The 15,000-nt window shown below is 46.3% G+C and overlaps 1 protein-coding gene across 5 annotated transcripts in view; it reads right to left on the minus strand.

The window, feature by feature from the left end:
- adgrl3.1 (adhesion G protein-coupled receptor L3.1) overlaps positions 1-15,000 on the minus strand; it is a 334,415-nt gene that overhangs the window by 156,496 nt on the left and 162,919 nt on the right. For 4 of the 5 annotated variants that reach the window (XM_071408262.1, XM_071408260.1, XM_071408261.1 and 1 more), the window contains exons 1-2: positions 13,791-14,060; positions 12,555-13,169 (exon numbers count right to left, since the gene is read on the minus strand). In XM_071408262.1, coding sequence (XP_071264363.1) covers positions 12,555-13,169; positions 13,791-14,040 — 865 coding nt within the window. In that variant the 5' untranslated portion in view covers positions 14,041-14,060. Of the gene's footprint in view, positions 1-12,554; positions 13,170-13,790; positions 14,061-15,000 lie in introns of those variants that run through there. The other variant, XM_071408263.1, reaches the window with a different exon arrangement.

Genomic DNA, 15,000 nt, shown 5'->3' on the forward strand with positions numbered 1-15,000 from the left:
AATGGCACCCTGTTCCCTATATAATGTAACACGTTGGACCAAGGCTCTGAAATGGCATCCTGTTCCCTATATAATGCAACACGTTGGACCAAGGCTCTGAAATGGCCCCCTGTTCCCTATATAATGTAACACGTTGGACCAAGGCTCTGAAATGGCACCCTGTTCCCTATATAATGTAACACGTTGGACCAAGGCTCTGAAATGGCACCCTGTTCCCTATATAATGTAACACGTTGGACCAAGGCTCTGAAATGGCATCCTGTTCCCTATATAATGCAACACGTTGGACCAAGGCTCTGAAATGGCACCCTGTTCCCTATATAATGTAACACGTTGGACCAAGGCTCTGAAATGGCACCCTGTTCCCTATATAATGTAACACGTTGGACCAAGGCTCTGAAATGGCACCCTGTTCCCTATATAATGTAACACGTTGGACCAAGGCTCTGAAATGGCACCCTGTTCCCTATATAATGTAACACGTTGGACCAAGGCTCTGAAATGGCCCTCTTGTCACGTTCCTGACCTGTTTTCTGTTGTTTTGTATGTGTGTGATGGTCAGGGCGTGAGTTTTGGGTGGGCATTCTATGTTGTGTGTTTCTATGTTGGTTTAGGGTTGCCTGGTATGGCTCTTAATTAGAGGCAGGTGTTTTGCGTTCCTCTAATTAAGAGTCATATTTAGGTAGGTTGTTTCACTGTGTTCGTTGTGGGTGGTTGTTACCTGTCTCTGTGTTTGTGTTCTGCACCAGATAGGTCTGTATCGGTTTTGCACGTTTGTTATTTTGTAAGTTGTTTGTAGTGTTCACTTGTTCTTATAATTAAACATGTTGAGCACTGGCTACGCTGCATTTTGGTCCTCTCCTTCACCCCAGGAAGAAAACCTTTACAGAACCACCCACCAAACCAGGACCAAGCAGCGTAGCAACGGGGAGCAGCAGCGGCCCAGTACACAGGACTACTGGACACAGGAGGAATGGTCTTGGGAGATCATGGACGGAAAAGGACCCTGGGGAAGGGTTGGAGAGAATCGCCGCTCTCGGGAGGTGAAGGAGGCAGCCACAGCCCAGGAGCGGTGGATTGAGGAGGCAGCACGTAAGAGAGGCTGGAAGCCCGAGAGGCTCACCCAAAAATTTCTTGGGGGGGGGCTAAAGGGGAGTGTGGCGAAGCCGGGTTGGATACCTGAGCCAACTCCCCGGGCTTGCCGTGGAGTGAGAGAGCGTCGTACTGGTCAGACACCGTGTTATGCGGTAAAGCGCACGGTGTCCCCAGTACGCGTGCTTAGCCCAGTGCGGGCTATTCCACCTTGCCGCACTGGGAGGGCTAGGTTGGGCATCGAGCCGAGTGCCATGAAGCCGGCCCAACGTATCTGGTCTCCAGTACGTCTCCTCGGGCCGGCGTACATGGCACCAGCCTTACAGGTGGTGTCCCCGGTTCGCCTGCATAGCCCAGTGCGGGCTATTCCACCTCGCCGCACTGGCAGGGCTACGGGGACCATTCAACCTGGTAAGGTTGGGGAGGCTCGGTGCTCAAGAGCACGTGTCCTCCTTCACGGTCCGGTATATCCGGCGCCACCTTCCCACCCCAGCTCAGTACCACCAGTGCCTACACCACGCACCAGGCTTCCAGTGCATCTCCAGAGCCCTGTTCCTCCTCCACGCACTCTCCCTATGGTGCGTGTCTCCAGCCCAGTACCTCCAGTTCCGGCACCACGCACCAAGCCTCCTGTGCGTCTCCAGAGCCCTGTACGCACTGTTCCTTCTCCCCGCACTCGCCCTGAGGTGCGTGCCCTCAGCCCGGTACCTCCAGTTCCGGTACCACGCACCAGGCCTAGAGTGCGCCACGAGAGTCCAGTGTGCCCTGTTGTTGTTCCCCGCACTAGCCTGAAGGTGCGTGTCCTTAGCCCGGTACCTCCAGTTCCGGTACCACGCACCAGGCCTACAGTGCGTCTCAGCCGGCCAGAGTCTGCCGTCTGCCCAGCGGCGCCTGAACTGCCCGTCTGCCCAGCGGCGCCTGAACTGCCCGTCTGCCCAGCGGCGCCTGAACTGCCCGTCTGCCCAGCGGCGCCTGAACTGCCCGTCTGCCCAGCGGCGTCTGAACTGCCCGTCTGCCCTACGCCGTCTGAACTGTCCGTCTGCCATGAGCCTGCAAAGCCGCCCGTCTGCCATGAGCCTGCAAAGCCGCCCGTCTGCCATGAGCCTACAGAGCCGTCCGCCAGACAGGAGCCGCTAGAGCCGTCCGCCAGACAGGAGCCGCTAGAGCCTTCCGCCAGACCGGATCAGCCAGAGCCTTCCGCCAGACCGGATCAGCCAGAGCCTTCCGCCAGACCGGATCAGCCAGAGCCTTCCGCCAGACCGGATCAGCCAGAGCCTTCCGCCAGACCGGATCAGCCAGAGCCTTCCGCCAGACCGGATCAGCCAGAGCCTTCCGCCAGACCGGATCAGCCAGAGCCTTCCGTCAGCCCGGACCTGCCAGAGTCCCTCAGCCCGGACCTGCCAGAGTCCCTCAGCCCGGACCTGCCAGAGTCCCTCAGCCCGGACCTGCCAGAGTCCCTCAGCCCGGACCTGCCAGAGTCCCTCAGCCAGGACCTGCCAGAGTCCCTCAGCCAGGACCTGCCAGAGTCCCTCAGCCAGGACCTGCCAGAGTTCCTCAGCCAGGACCTGCCGCCCCTTATCCCGGTGCTGCCCCTTATCCCGGTGCTGCCCCTTATCCCGGTGCTGCCCCTTATCCCGGTGCTGCCCCTTCATTTAGGTGGTTTTAGTTGGAGGGTGGTCATTGGGAGGGGGAGAAGCGGGGAGTGACTATGGTGGTGTGGGGACAGCGTCCGGAGCCTGAGCCACCACCGTGGTCAGATGCCCACCCAGACCCTCCTCTGGACTTTGTGCTGGTGCGCCCGGCGTTCGCACCTTGAGGGGGGGGTTCTGTCACGTTCCTGACCTGTTTTCTGTTGTTTTGTATGTGTGTGATGGTCAGGGCGTGAGTTTTGGGAACTCTGTTCCCTATATAATGCAACACGTTGGACCAAGGCTCTGAAATGGCCCCCTGTTCCCTATATAATGTAACACGTTGGACCAAGGCTCTGAAATGGCCCCATGTTCCCTATATAATGTAACACGTTGGACCAAGGCTCTGAAATGGCCCCCTGTTCCCTATATAATGCAACACGTTGGACCAAGGCTCTGAAATGGCCCCTGTTCCCTATATAATGCAACACGTTGGACCAAGGCTCTGAAATGGCACCCTATTCCCTTTGTAGTGCACTACCTAGGGAATAGGGTGCCAATTGGGACTCAGTCAAGGAGTGCCATCATCCCATTATTCACCGTGAGATTCCTACCTTACCCATTTCTAATGTGTCACATTGCTCCTCATTAAACGCATTTTGAAATGTGCGAGAGAAAAAAGGAGATTTGTGTGTATGAGTGTGTGTGTGGGTGTGTGTGTGTGTGGGTATGTGTGTGTGTGGGTGTGGTAATTTATTCAGCGTTAACCCACTAACCACAACCTAGCTATTTCTGAATTGCTGATAACATGTATCATTTTTGTTACTTTGTCTGGAAAACTTTGAGGCTGTTAAAGTCTGTAGCACACACACACACACACACACACACACACACACACACACACACACACACACACACACACACACACACACACACACACACACACACACACACACACACACACACACACACACACACACACACACACACACACACACACACACACATACACACACACAAACAAACACTTTGTAGCTGTGCAGGCTTACACATTTCATCTAATACATCAGGCATGCTTACTGTAGGCCTCTATAATATGAGAGAGAGAGAGAGAGAGAGAGAGAGAGAGAGAGAGAGAGAGAGAGAGAGAGAGAGAGACAGAGAGAGAGAGAGAGCGAGAGAGCATAGTACAATATAGTATAGCATAGTACAATGTAGTATAGTATAGTACAATATAGTAGATTTTGAATCATATAATATAATATATTATAGTATAATACAGTATAGTGGATAGTATTGTATAGCAGTATAGTATCGTATAATATTGTATAGAACAGTTGTATAGTATAGTAGTATAGTCAAGTATAGTAGTATAGTATATTAGTATGGTATGGTATAGTGGTATAGTATAGCAGTATATTAAAGCAGTATAGTATAGAATAGAATAGTAGTACAGTACACTGGTGTAATATGGTACTACAGCACATTATAGTATTGTATATAGCAAAGAATAGGTGTACATTATAATAGTATAGTACAATATAGTATAGTGGTATAATATAGTATAGTTGTATAGTGTAGTTTAGTATAGTAGCATACTACTACTACGTTACATTACATTATAGTATAGTACAATATAGTACAGTGTAATATAGCATAGTATAGTATAGCATAGTGCAGTCCAGTGCAGTATAGTACAGTATAGTACATTATGGTATAGCATATTATAGTATAGTATGGTATAGTATAGCACCGTATAGTATAACATATTATAGTTTAGTATAGTATAGTAGAGTACAGTATAGCATATTATAGTATAGTATAGTATGGTATAGTATAGCACAGTATAGTAATGTGTAGAGAGACACAGAGTCAGAATAAGCTCCCTAAAGAGGGAACTGAAACAGGAGAGACACGGCTCAGCCATCAGAGGAGATGGGAGATCTGCATTTCAAAACACTGTCTTTGTGCTGCAGGAAGTCTAGGAGTTCAGCATTACAGAGGCACGTTTGGACTGACGATACTCAGTTAACCGTAGTTAGTCTAGGAGTTCAGCATTACAGAGGCACGTTTGGACTGACGATACACAGTTAACCGTAGTTAGTCTAGGAGTGCGTGTGTTTTAAATCATATCCTATTCCCTAAATAGGGCATAACTGTAAAGTGTAGGCATTATAGAAGTGGGGGTTTGGTTCTGCTTTTCACAACTCTGATGTCTTGCGCCTGGAGCTTTTCACTGACCAGGAACAACTCCGGGCCCTAGTTATTCCTCTAGATTTAATCCTGGTCTGGAACAACTATGGGCCCTAGTTATTCCTCTAGATTTAAACCTGGTCTGGAACAACTCTGGGACCTAGTTATGAATCTAGATTTAAACCTGGTCTGGAACAACTCTGGGCCCTAGTTATTCCTCTAGATTTAATCCTGGTCTGGACCAACTCTGGGCCGTAGTTATTCCTCTAGATTTAAACCTGGTCTGGAACAACTATGGGCCCTAGTTATTCCTCTAGATGTAATCCTGGTCTGGAACAACTCTGGGACCTAGTTATGAATCTAGATTTAAACCTGGTCTGGAACAACTATGGGCCCTAGTTATTCCTCTAGATTTAAACCTGGTCTGGAACAACTCTGGGACCTAGTTATGAATCTAGATTTAAACCTGGTCTGGAACAACTCTGGGCCCTAGTTATTCCTCTAGATTTAATCCTGGTCTGGACCAACTCTGGGCCCTAGTTATGAATCTAGATTTAAACCTGGTCTGGAACAACTCTGGGCCCTAGTTATGAATCTAGATTTAAACCTGGTCTGGAACAACTCTGGGCCCTAGTTATTCCTCTAGATTTAAACCTGGTCTGGAACAACTCTGGGCCCTAGTTATGAATCTAGATTTAAACCTGGTCTGGAACAACTCTGGGCCCTAGTTATTCCTCTAGATTTAAACCTGGTCTGGAACAACTCTGGGCCCTAGTTATGAATCTAGATTTAAACCTGGTCTGGAACAACTCTGGGCCCTAGTTATTCTTCTAGATTTAAACCTGGTCTGGAACAACTCTGGGCCCTAGTTATGCATCTAGATTTAAACCTGGTCTGGAACAACTCTGGGCCCTAGTTATGAATCTAGACCTTTACCTGGTCTGGAACAACTCTGGGCCCTAGTTATGAATCTAGATTTAAACCTGGTCTGGAACAACTCTGGGCCCTAGTTATGAATCTAGATTTAAACCTGGTCTGGAACAACTCTGGGTCCCAATTACTACTCTATATTTAAACCTGGTCTGGAACAACTCTGGGCCCTAGTTATTCCTCTAGATTTAAACCTGGTCTGGAACAACTCTGGGCCCTAGTTATGAATCTAGATTTAAATCTGGTTTGGAACAACTATGGGCCCTAGTTATTCCTCTAGATTTAATCCTGGTCTGAAACAACTCTGGGCCCTAGTTATGAATCTAGATTTAAATCTGGTTTGGAACAACTCTGGGCCCTAGTTATGAATCTAGATTTAATCCTGGTCTGAAACAACTCTGGGCCCTAGTTATGAATCTAGATTTAAATCTGGTTTGGAACAACTAGTTATAACTCTAGTCCTTTACCTGGTCAGGTCACATGGTCAAATATAAATTTTTCACGATGCAGCTTCCACCTGCCTACAGTATATAGTTTATATCCCAAACGTTTTCGACGATGTAGCTTTCTGTCACGTTCTGACCATAGTTCTTTTGTATTTTCTTGTCTATGTTTTCTATTTCTGTGTTGGTTTTCTGTGTTTGGCCTGATATGGTTCTCAATCAGAGGCAGGTGTTTGTCATTGTCTCTGATTGGGAACCAAATTTAGGTAGCCTGTTTTGTCTTTTGGTTTGTGGGTGTTTGTCTTCCGTGTCAGTGTTTGTTCGCCACACGGTACTGTTTCCTTTGTTCACATCGTTTATTGTTTTGTTTAGTGTTCTGAGTTTAATTAAAAAACATCATCATGAACACTTACCACGCTGCGCTCTGGTCCTCCTCTCTTTCTCTCGAAGACGATCGTTACACTTTCACCTGCCTACAGTATATAGTTTATATTCCAAACGTTTTCCACGATGCAGCTTTCACCTGCCTACAGTATAAATCCTTTTGTCAATAGGGGGAGCTGTTAGCACTTTTTTTTTTTTGACATTGCCAAATTAAACTGCCTAGTACTCAATTCTTGCTCGTACAATATGCATATTATTGTTATTATTGGATAGAAAACACTCTCTAGTTTCTATAACCGTTGGAATTATGTCTCTGAGTGGAACAGAACTCATTCTACAGCACTTTTCCTGAGAGGGAGTGAGATTTCAGAAATCTTGGCCTCTGGTCCCAGGTCAGTTTTAATGTCCCTGTGAATGCTATGAGGATACAAACACTGCCTACGCCTTCCTCTAGATGTCAGTAAGTGGTGACAATTTGAATGGAGTCGATTGCGCAATCAGGGCCTGTATAAAACACCAAAGACCGGAAGGAGCTGTCTTTCGGACCCTGCGCTCGACGCACAATGGACGTCGGACTTGCCTCTTTCCAAGCCTTGGTTTAGCCAGTAATATATCGCCGGTCATGTTTTTACCCGTTATAGGTGTTAAAAACATCATAAGGTAGTTAATTTAAACCGTTTTATAGCAATTTATATCCGTTTAGTGCGATTTTGAGGCATTTATTTGTGACGTCCTTCTATGAGCTGGGCACTTTTACTGTACATACCGAACGTTAGTTGCCATTTCGACGGGACAAGAGGACATCTTTCGACCAAAAGACGATTAGACCGGAGAAAGGATACATTGCCCAAGATTCTGATGGAAGAACAGCTCACAGTAAGAACTATTTATGATGATAAATCGCTGTTCTGTTGAAAAATGTTAAACGCATATATCGCCATTTTGTTTTGTGTAGCTTCGCTTTGGCGGACCCGGTATTGCACAGTAAGGATAATTTTAGAAATGTAATTCAGCGATTGCATTAAGAACTAATTTGTCTTTCGATTCCTGTCAACCCTGTATTTTTTAGTCAAGTTTATGATTAGTTATGGATTAGACTAGATCACTCTCAAAGATGGCGCACGACATTTTCAGGCCAGTTTTGCTACTATTCTCATTGTATAACCACGTTTTTTTGTGGCTAAATATGCACATTTTCGAACAAACTCTATATGTATGTTGTAATATGATGTTACAGGAGTGTCATCGGAAGAATTCTGAGAAGGTTAGTGAAAAAATTAATATATTTTGGTGATGATAACGTTATCGCTCCCGTTGCCTTGAATTCATGCGGGGGTAACGTTTGCACATGTGGTATGCTAATATAACGATTTATTGTGTTTTCGCTGTAAAACGCTTAGAAAATCTGAAATATTGTCTGAATTCACAAGATCTGTGTCTTTCCATTGCTATGCTTTGTCTATTTTTATGAAATGTTTTATGATGAGTAAATTGGTAATACACGTTGCTCTCTGTAGTAATTCTAGTCGCTTTGGGGAGATTTGTGATGGTGGCTGCAATGGCAAACTATGATTTATACCTGAAATATGCACATTTTTCTAACAAAACCTATGCTATACAATAAATATGTTATCAGACTGTCATCTGATGAGGTTTTTTCTTGGTTAGTGGCTATTTATTTCTTTATTTGGTCGAATTGGTGATAGCTAGTGATGGAGTGGAAAAATAGTGGAGTAAAAAAAATGGTGTCTTTTGCTAACGTGGTTAGCTAATAGATTTACATATTGTGTCTTCCCTGTAAAACATTTTAAAAATGAGAAATGGTGGCTAGATTCACAAGAAGTGTATCTTTCATCTGGTGTCTTGGACTTGTGATTTAATGATATTTAGATGCTACAATTTACTTGTGACGCTATGCTAGCTATGCTAGTCAGTGGGGGGGGGGGGGGGGGGGTGCTCCCGGATCCGGGTTTCTGAGGCAGTAAAAGATATAGTTTATATCCCAAAAATGTTCCACGATGTAGCGTTCACCTGCCTAGAAGTATATAATTTATATTCCAAACGTTTTCCACGATGCAGCTTTCACCTGCCTACAGTATATAGTTTATATCCTAAACGTTTTCCACGATGTAGCGTTCACCTGCCTAGAAGTATATAATTTATATTCCAAACGTTTTCCACGATGCAGCTTTCACCTGCCTACAGTATATAGTTTATATCCCAAACGTTTTCCACAATGTAGCTTTCAGTGTCTAGTATCTAGTCTCAGATCTATGGTCTTGTAGGAAACGAGGAGAGGAAGTTGTTTAAGACCGACGAACGTTACTGGGACACACACACACACACACACACACACACACACACACACACACACACACACACACACACACACACACACACACACACACACACACACACACACACACACACACACACACACAAACAAATCCACCTTCTGTCTTTTACTCCAGAAGAGCAGCAAATCATCCAGCTGAGGTAGTTTATATATTCCTAAACTGAGGTAGTTCATATATTCCTCAGCTGAGGTAGTTTATATATTCCTCGGCTGAGGTAGTTTATATATTCCTCAGCTGAGGTAGTTTATATATTCCTCAGCTGAGGTAGTTTATATATTCCTCAGCTGAGGTAGTTTATATATTCCTCAGCTGAGGTAGTTTATATATTCCTCAGCTGGGGTAGTTTATATATTCCTCGGCTGAGGTAGTTTATATATTCCTCAGCTGAGGTAGTTTATATATTCCTCAGCTGAGGTAGTTTATATATTCCTCAGCTGAGGTAGTTTATATATTCCTCAGCTGAGGTAGTTTATATATTCCTCAGCTGGGGTAGTTTATATATTCCTCAGCTGAGGTAGTTTATATATTCCTCAGCTGAGGTAGTTTATATATTCCTCAGCTGAGGTAGTTTATATATTCCTCAGCTGAGGTAGTTTATATATTCCTCAGCTGAGGTAGTTTATATATTCCTCAGCTGAGGTAGTTTATATATTCCTCAGCTGAGGTAGTTCATATATTCCTCAGCTGAGGTAGTTCATATATTCCTATGGTCCCTGGACAAAAGTAGTGCCCTAAATAGGGAATAGGGTTCCATTGAGTGAAGCAGGGGGCAGAGCCGAGCCAGGCTGAGCAGAACAGAACAGAACAAAGCAGAACAGAACAGAGTAGAACAGAACAGAACAGAGTAGAACAGAATAGAACAGAACAGAACATAACAGAGTAGAACAGAACAGAGTAGAACAGAACAGAACAGAGTAGAACAGAACAGAATAGAACAGAGCAGAACAGAATAGAACAGAACAGAACAGAGTAGAACAGAACAGAGCAGAACATAATAGAACAGAACAGCAGAACAGAATAGAACAGAACATAACAGAGTAGAACCGAACAGAGTAGAACATAACAGAGTAGAACAGAACAGAGTAGAACAGAGCAGAGTAGAACAGAGCAGAGTAGAACATAAAATATTAGAACAGAACAGAATAGAACAGAACAGAGTAGAACAGAGCAGAACAGAACAGAGTAGAACAGAAAATATTATAACCAAACAGAGCAGAACAGCGCAGAACAGCCATTGGTTGTAGTTATCTTCCCCTTCTCAGCGGTGTGTGTGTGTGTGTGTGTGTGTGTGTGTGTGTGTGTGTGTGTGTGTGTGTGTGTGTGTGTGTGTGTGTGTGTGTGTGTGTGTGTGTGTGTGTGTGTGTGTGTGTGTGTGCGTGTGGTAGGTTGTTCGCTCCATTTAATCTCCATTGATCATCTCTTAAAGCTCCGGTAGACATACAAGTCTCCATTATAAAACACAGAGATCTCTGAGAACACTCAGTTTCCATCCCTCTTTCCCTCCCTTCCCTCATCCCTCTTTCCCTCCCACCCGCCTTCCCTCCCTTCCCTCATCCCTCTTTTACCTGCTCCCCTAACTCCCTTTCTCCAACCCTCCCTATCCATCCCTCTTTCCCTCCCACCCGCCTTCCCTCCCTTCCCTCATCCCTCTTTTACCTGCTCCCCTAACTCCCTTTCTCCAACCCTCCCTCTCCATCCCTCCTTCCCCTTCCTATCCAACTCTCCCTCTCCATCTCTTTCTCCCCTTCCTCTCCAACCCTCCCTCTCCATCCCTCCTTCACCATCCCTCTCTCCCCTTCCTCTCCAACTCTCCATCACTCCTTCCCCTTCCTCTCCAACTCTCCCTCTCCATTCCTCCTTCACCATCCCTCTCTCCCCTTCCTCTCCATCCCTCTCTCCCCTTCCTCTCCAACTCTCCCTCTCCATCCCTCCGTCCCCTTCCTCTCCAACTCTCCCTCTCCATCCCTCCTTCTCCATCCTTCTATCCCCTTCCTCTCCAACTCTCCATCCATCCCTCTCTCCCCTTCCTCTCCAACCCTCCCTCTCCATCCCTCCTTCACCATCCCTCTCTCCCCTTCCTCTCCAACTCTCCCTCTCCATCCCTCCTTCTCCATCCTTCTCTCCCCTTCCTCTCCAACTCTCCCTCTCCATCCATCCCTCTCTCCCCTTCCTCTCCAACCATCCCTCTCCATCCCTCCTTCACCATCCCTCTCTCCCCTTCCTCTCCAACCCTTCCTCTCCATCCCTCCTTCACCATCCCTCTCTCCCCTTCCTCTCCAACCCTCCCTCTCCATCCCTCCTTCTCCCTCTCTCCCCTTCCTCTCCAACTCTCCCTCTCCATCCCTCCTTCTCCATCCTTCTCTCCCCTTCCTCTCCAACTCTCCCTCTCCATCCATCCCTCTCTCCCCTTCCTCTCCAACCATCCCTCTCCATCCCTCCTTCACCATCCCTCTCTCCCCTTCCTCTCCAACCCTTCCTCTCCATCCCTCCTTCACCATCCCTCTCTCCCCTTCCTCTCCAACCCTCCCTCTCCATTACTCCTTCACCATCCCTCTCTCCCCTTCCTCTCCAACCCTCCCTCTCCATCCCTCCTTCACCATCCCTCTCTCACCTTCCTCCAATAATTTCTTGTAGTGTCTCCTAAATGTGTGTAAAAGCATGCATTAATTCGACCATCATTTAATAAAGAGATGCTGAACCGAGTTGTCTACACCGTGAGAAGGTGTTAGAGTCAATTACACCGGCAATATAGTGTAGCTTTGACCTCCAGGGACATCCAGAGAAGGGGCTAGGCCTGCTCTTATACCCCAATCTGAGAGTGCCTGTCTCTGGGAAGGAATCACTCAACTCCCCCCTAAGACTCTCCAGGGCCCGAGTCCATTTAAGAGTAATGTACTCTACTGGGCTAGGCTGGGTGAAGGAGGGAGGGAGAGAGAGTGAGAGAGACAGGAGAGAGAGCGAGAGAGAGACAGAGAGAGAGAGCGAGAGAGAGACAGAGAGAGACAGGAGAGAGAGTGAGAGAGGAGAGAGAGAGAGAGAGAGAGAGAGAGAGAGAGAGAGAGAGAGAGAGAGAGAGAGAGAGAGAGAGAGAGAGAGAGAGAGAGAGAGAGAGAGAGAGAGAGAGAGAGAGAGAGAGAGAGAGAGAGAGAGAGAGAGAGAGAGAGAGAGAGAGAGAGAGAGAGAGAGAGAGAGAGAGAGAGAGAGAGAGAGAGAGAGAGAGAGAGAGAGAGAGAGAGAGAGAGAGAGAGAGAGAGAGAGAGAGAGAGAGAGAGAGAGAGACAGAGAGACAGAAAGAGACAGACAGAGAGAGACTGCTAAACCCCCTGCCACAAGACTGTGTTCCGTCTCTCCGTCTGAGCTAAAGTCTAGAGACTGTCCATTACTAAAGAAGTCTAGAAACCGTCCATTACACAAAGCTACAGAACTAAAGCAGTCTCTAGAGAGATTAACATTGCATCTATCCAGTCAAACCTAGAAAACCAAGAGTTAAGAAAGAAAGAGGAAGAGAAGATGAGTATCCCACCTACCCAATCTGTTGTCGTTGTTCCCAAAGTCCAGTAAGTATTTGACTACGTGGTAGTTATTCCAGACGTACAGAAGATTGTCTCTGGGATTGTAGTCCACCGCTGCTATGTACTGGTACGAGTTAGGGAACAGGATGGACACGAAGGTTTCTTTACTCTGGCTGGTACTGTACATATAATCTATCTTATTCCCCGTGGCCTCGTTGTCGTCGTCCTCGTAGACGCTTTTCACCACGTAGAGGACGCCACACACCATGAAGGCGTTGGAGGCGGTCCGTTTGTCGTAGGTGGTATCCCAGGATCCTTCGACGCGGAGCGTGTACGGGTTAAGCTGCGAGACCACGATGCGTCCGTTGTTTGTCTCCGTGGCGTACAAAACCCAGAGGCCGATTTCGTCGACGGCGAGGTCGATGTCCGACTTGCCGCCCCAGCGGTACGGCGACGTGTCGTGGTAGTTGGCGTTGGCGATGATGGCCTCGCCGCTCTTGATCCGCGTGCGGAGGTCAAACTTGACGATGTTGCGCGTCCGCTCCTTGTTGAAGAATAGCGCTCCGTCGTAGACCACGAAGCCTGTCCCGTCGACGCGGTGAGGGAGCTTGTACGTAGTTGTCGGTCGTCCTGTAACATCATTAAAATACATTTTATTTGAATGGTTTTTCAAAACACCTCGGGGGAAGTTTCCCAGACACCGATTAAACCTGGTCCAGGACAAGAAAACAAAGATTCTACATTTAAAGAGCTTCTTAGGTCTAATCTGTGTCTGGGAAACTCAGCCATGTCACCCGTGATACAAGTCAGTATTCGACGTCCATCCATGTCTGAGGACGTCAGGAGACAATGTGGAAACTGGCCACTAGGGGCAACGGTGAGCGCTGTTACCTTCAAGTAGGTTTTGTTTTTTGCTCGGTCGTTGTAACAATCTGCCTCTGGTGCGAAAAGTTACATTTTCGAATGCAGCAATAGAAAGTTGTGTTTGAGAATTTAGTTTTAAGCCTATCCCCAAACCTTAACCCTCACCTTAACCACTTGGAGTTAATAACTTAACCTTTAAACAATTTGACATTTGCAACAAACTTTGAAATTTGACGTTTCAGACACATGGATAAACGTCTAATTTTGACGTGACAATGTGAGAGCTAGTTGGGGGAAACTGGGCCCTTAAAGTCACGTTACATTAGCAATAAAATCCAACATTAAAAATACAAATAAATCTGAATGAAATGGTAGTAACATGTTGACCTGCGATGAAGTCCTCTTTGGAGGAGTACTCTATGAGAGTGTCAGTGCGGTAGGGCGTCCAAGGCATGTAGTAAATCTTATCAGAGGCCTGGAATGGATCTTTACACCAGGCTCCTGACTGGTGGTCTGACTCAAACAGGTGTTCGCTCTGGTACACGCCTCGTAGGATACCTGGACACAGGAACACTGCAGAGGGTGGAAGGAGAAGGAGGAGAGAGGAAAATGGGATCGTTACATTCAATCCATCCATTGTGTTGATGGTGCATTACTGAGACGAAGGCTTGTTATCTGTTTACAGGTATCATGGTTTTCATTGATGATGTATCTAAAGTGCATGTAGGCTAGTTTACTGCTCATTATTCTCACTGTGTATCTCCATGTATTCTCTATGTGTATTTCCATGTATTCTCTATGTGTATTTCCATGTATTCTCTATGTGTATTTCCATGTATTCTCTATGTGTATTTCCATGTATTCTCTATGTGTATTTCCATGTATTCTCTAGGTGTATTTCCATGTATTCTCTATGTGTATTTCCATGTATTCTCTAGGTGTATTTCCATGTATTCTCTATTTGTATTTCCATGTATTCTCTATTTGTATTTCCATGTATTCTCTATTTGTATTTCCATGTATTCTCACTGTGTATTTCCATGTATTCTTAATGTGTATTTCCATGTATTCTCTAGGTGTATTTCCATGTATTCTCTAGGTGTATCTCCATGTATCCTCAATGTGTATATCATTGTATTCTCAATGTGTATCTCCATGTATCCTCAATGCGTATTTCCATGTATTCTATATGTGTATATCATTGTATTCTCAATGTGTACATCATTGTAATCTCAATGTGTTTTTCCATATAAGTGTTTTCCTCTGAGTTTTAGGTACTTTAAAAAACTGTTTTAACTGTTTAAAATCAATCTGTATGTCTGCCTGCCTGCCAGCCAGCCAGCCAGCCAGCCAGCCAGTCAGGCAGCCAGCAAGTCAGTCAGCCAACCAACCAGCCAGCCAGCCAGCCAGTCAACCAGCCAACCAACCAACCAACCAGCCAGCCAGTTAGCCAGCCAGCTAGCCAGTTAGCCAGCCAGCCAGCCACCCAGCCAGTCAGTCAGTCAGCCAGCCAGCCAGCCAGTCAGTCAGCCAACCAGCCAGCCAGCCAGCCAGCCAGCCAGCCAGCCAACCAACCAACCAACCAACCAGCCAGCCA

Source organism: Salvelinus alpinus, chromosome 6 (genome assembly GCF_045679555.1).
Source record: "Salvelinus alpinus chromosome 6, SLU_Salpinus.1, whole genome shotgun sequence".
NCBI classification, from domain to species: domain Eukaryota; kingdom Metazoa; phylum Chordata; class Actinopteri; order Salmoniformes; family Salmonidae; genus Salvelinus; species Salvelinus alpinus.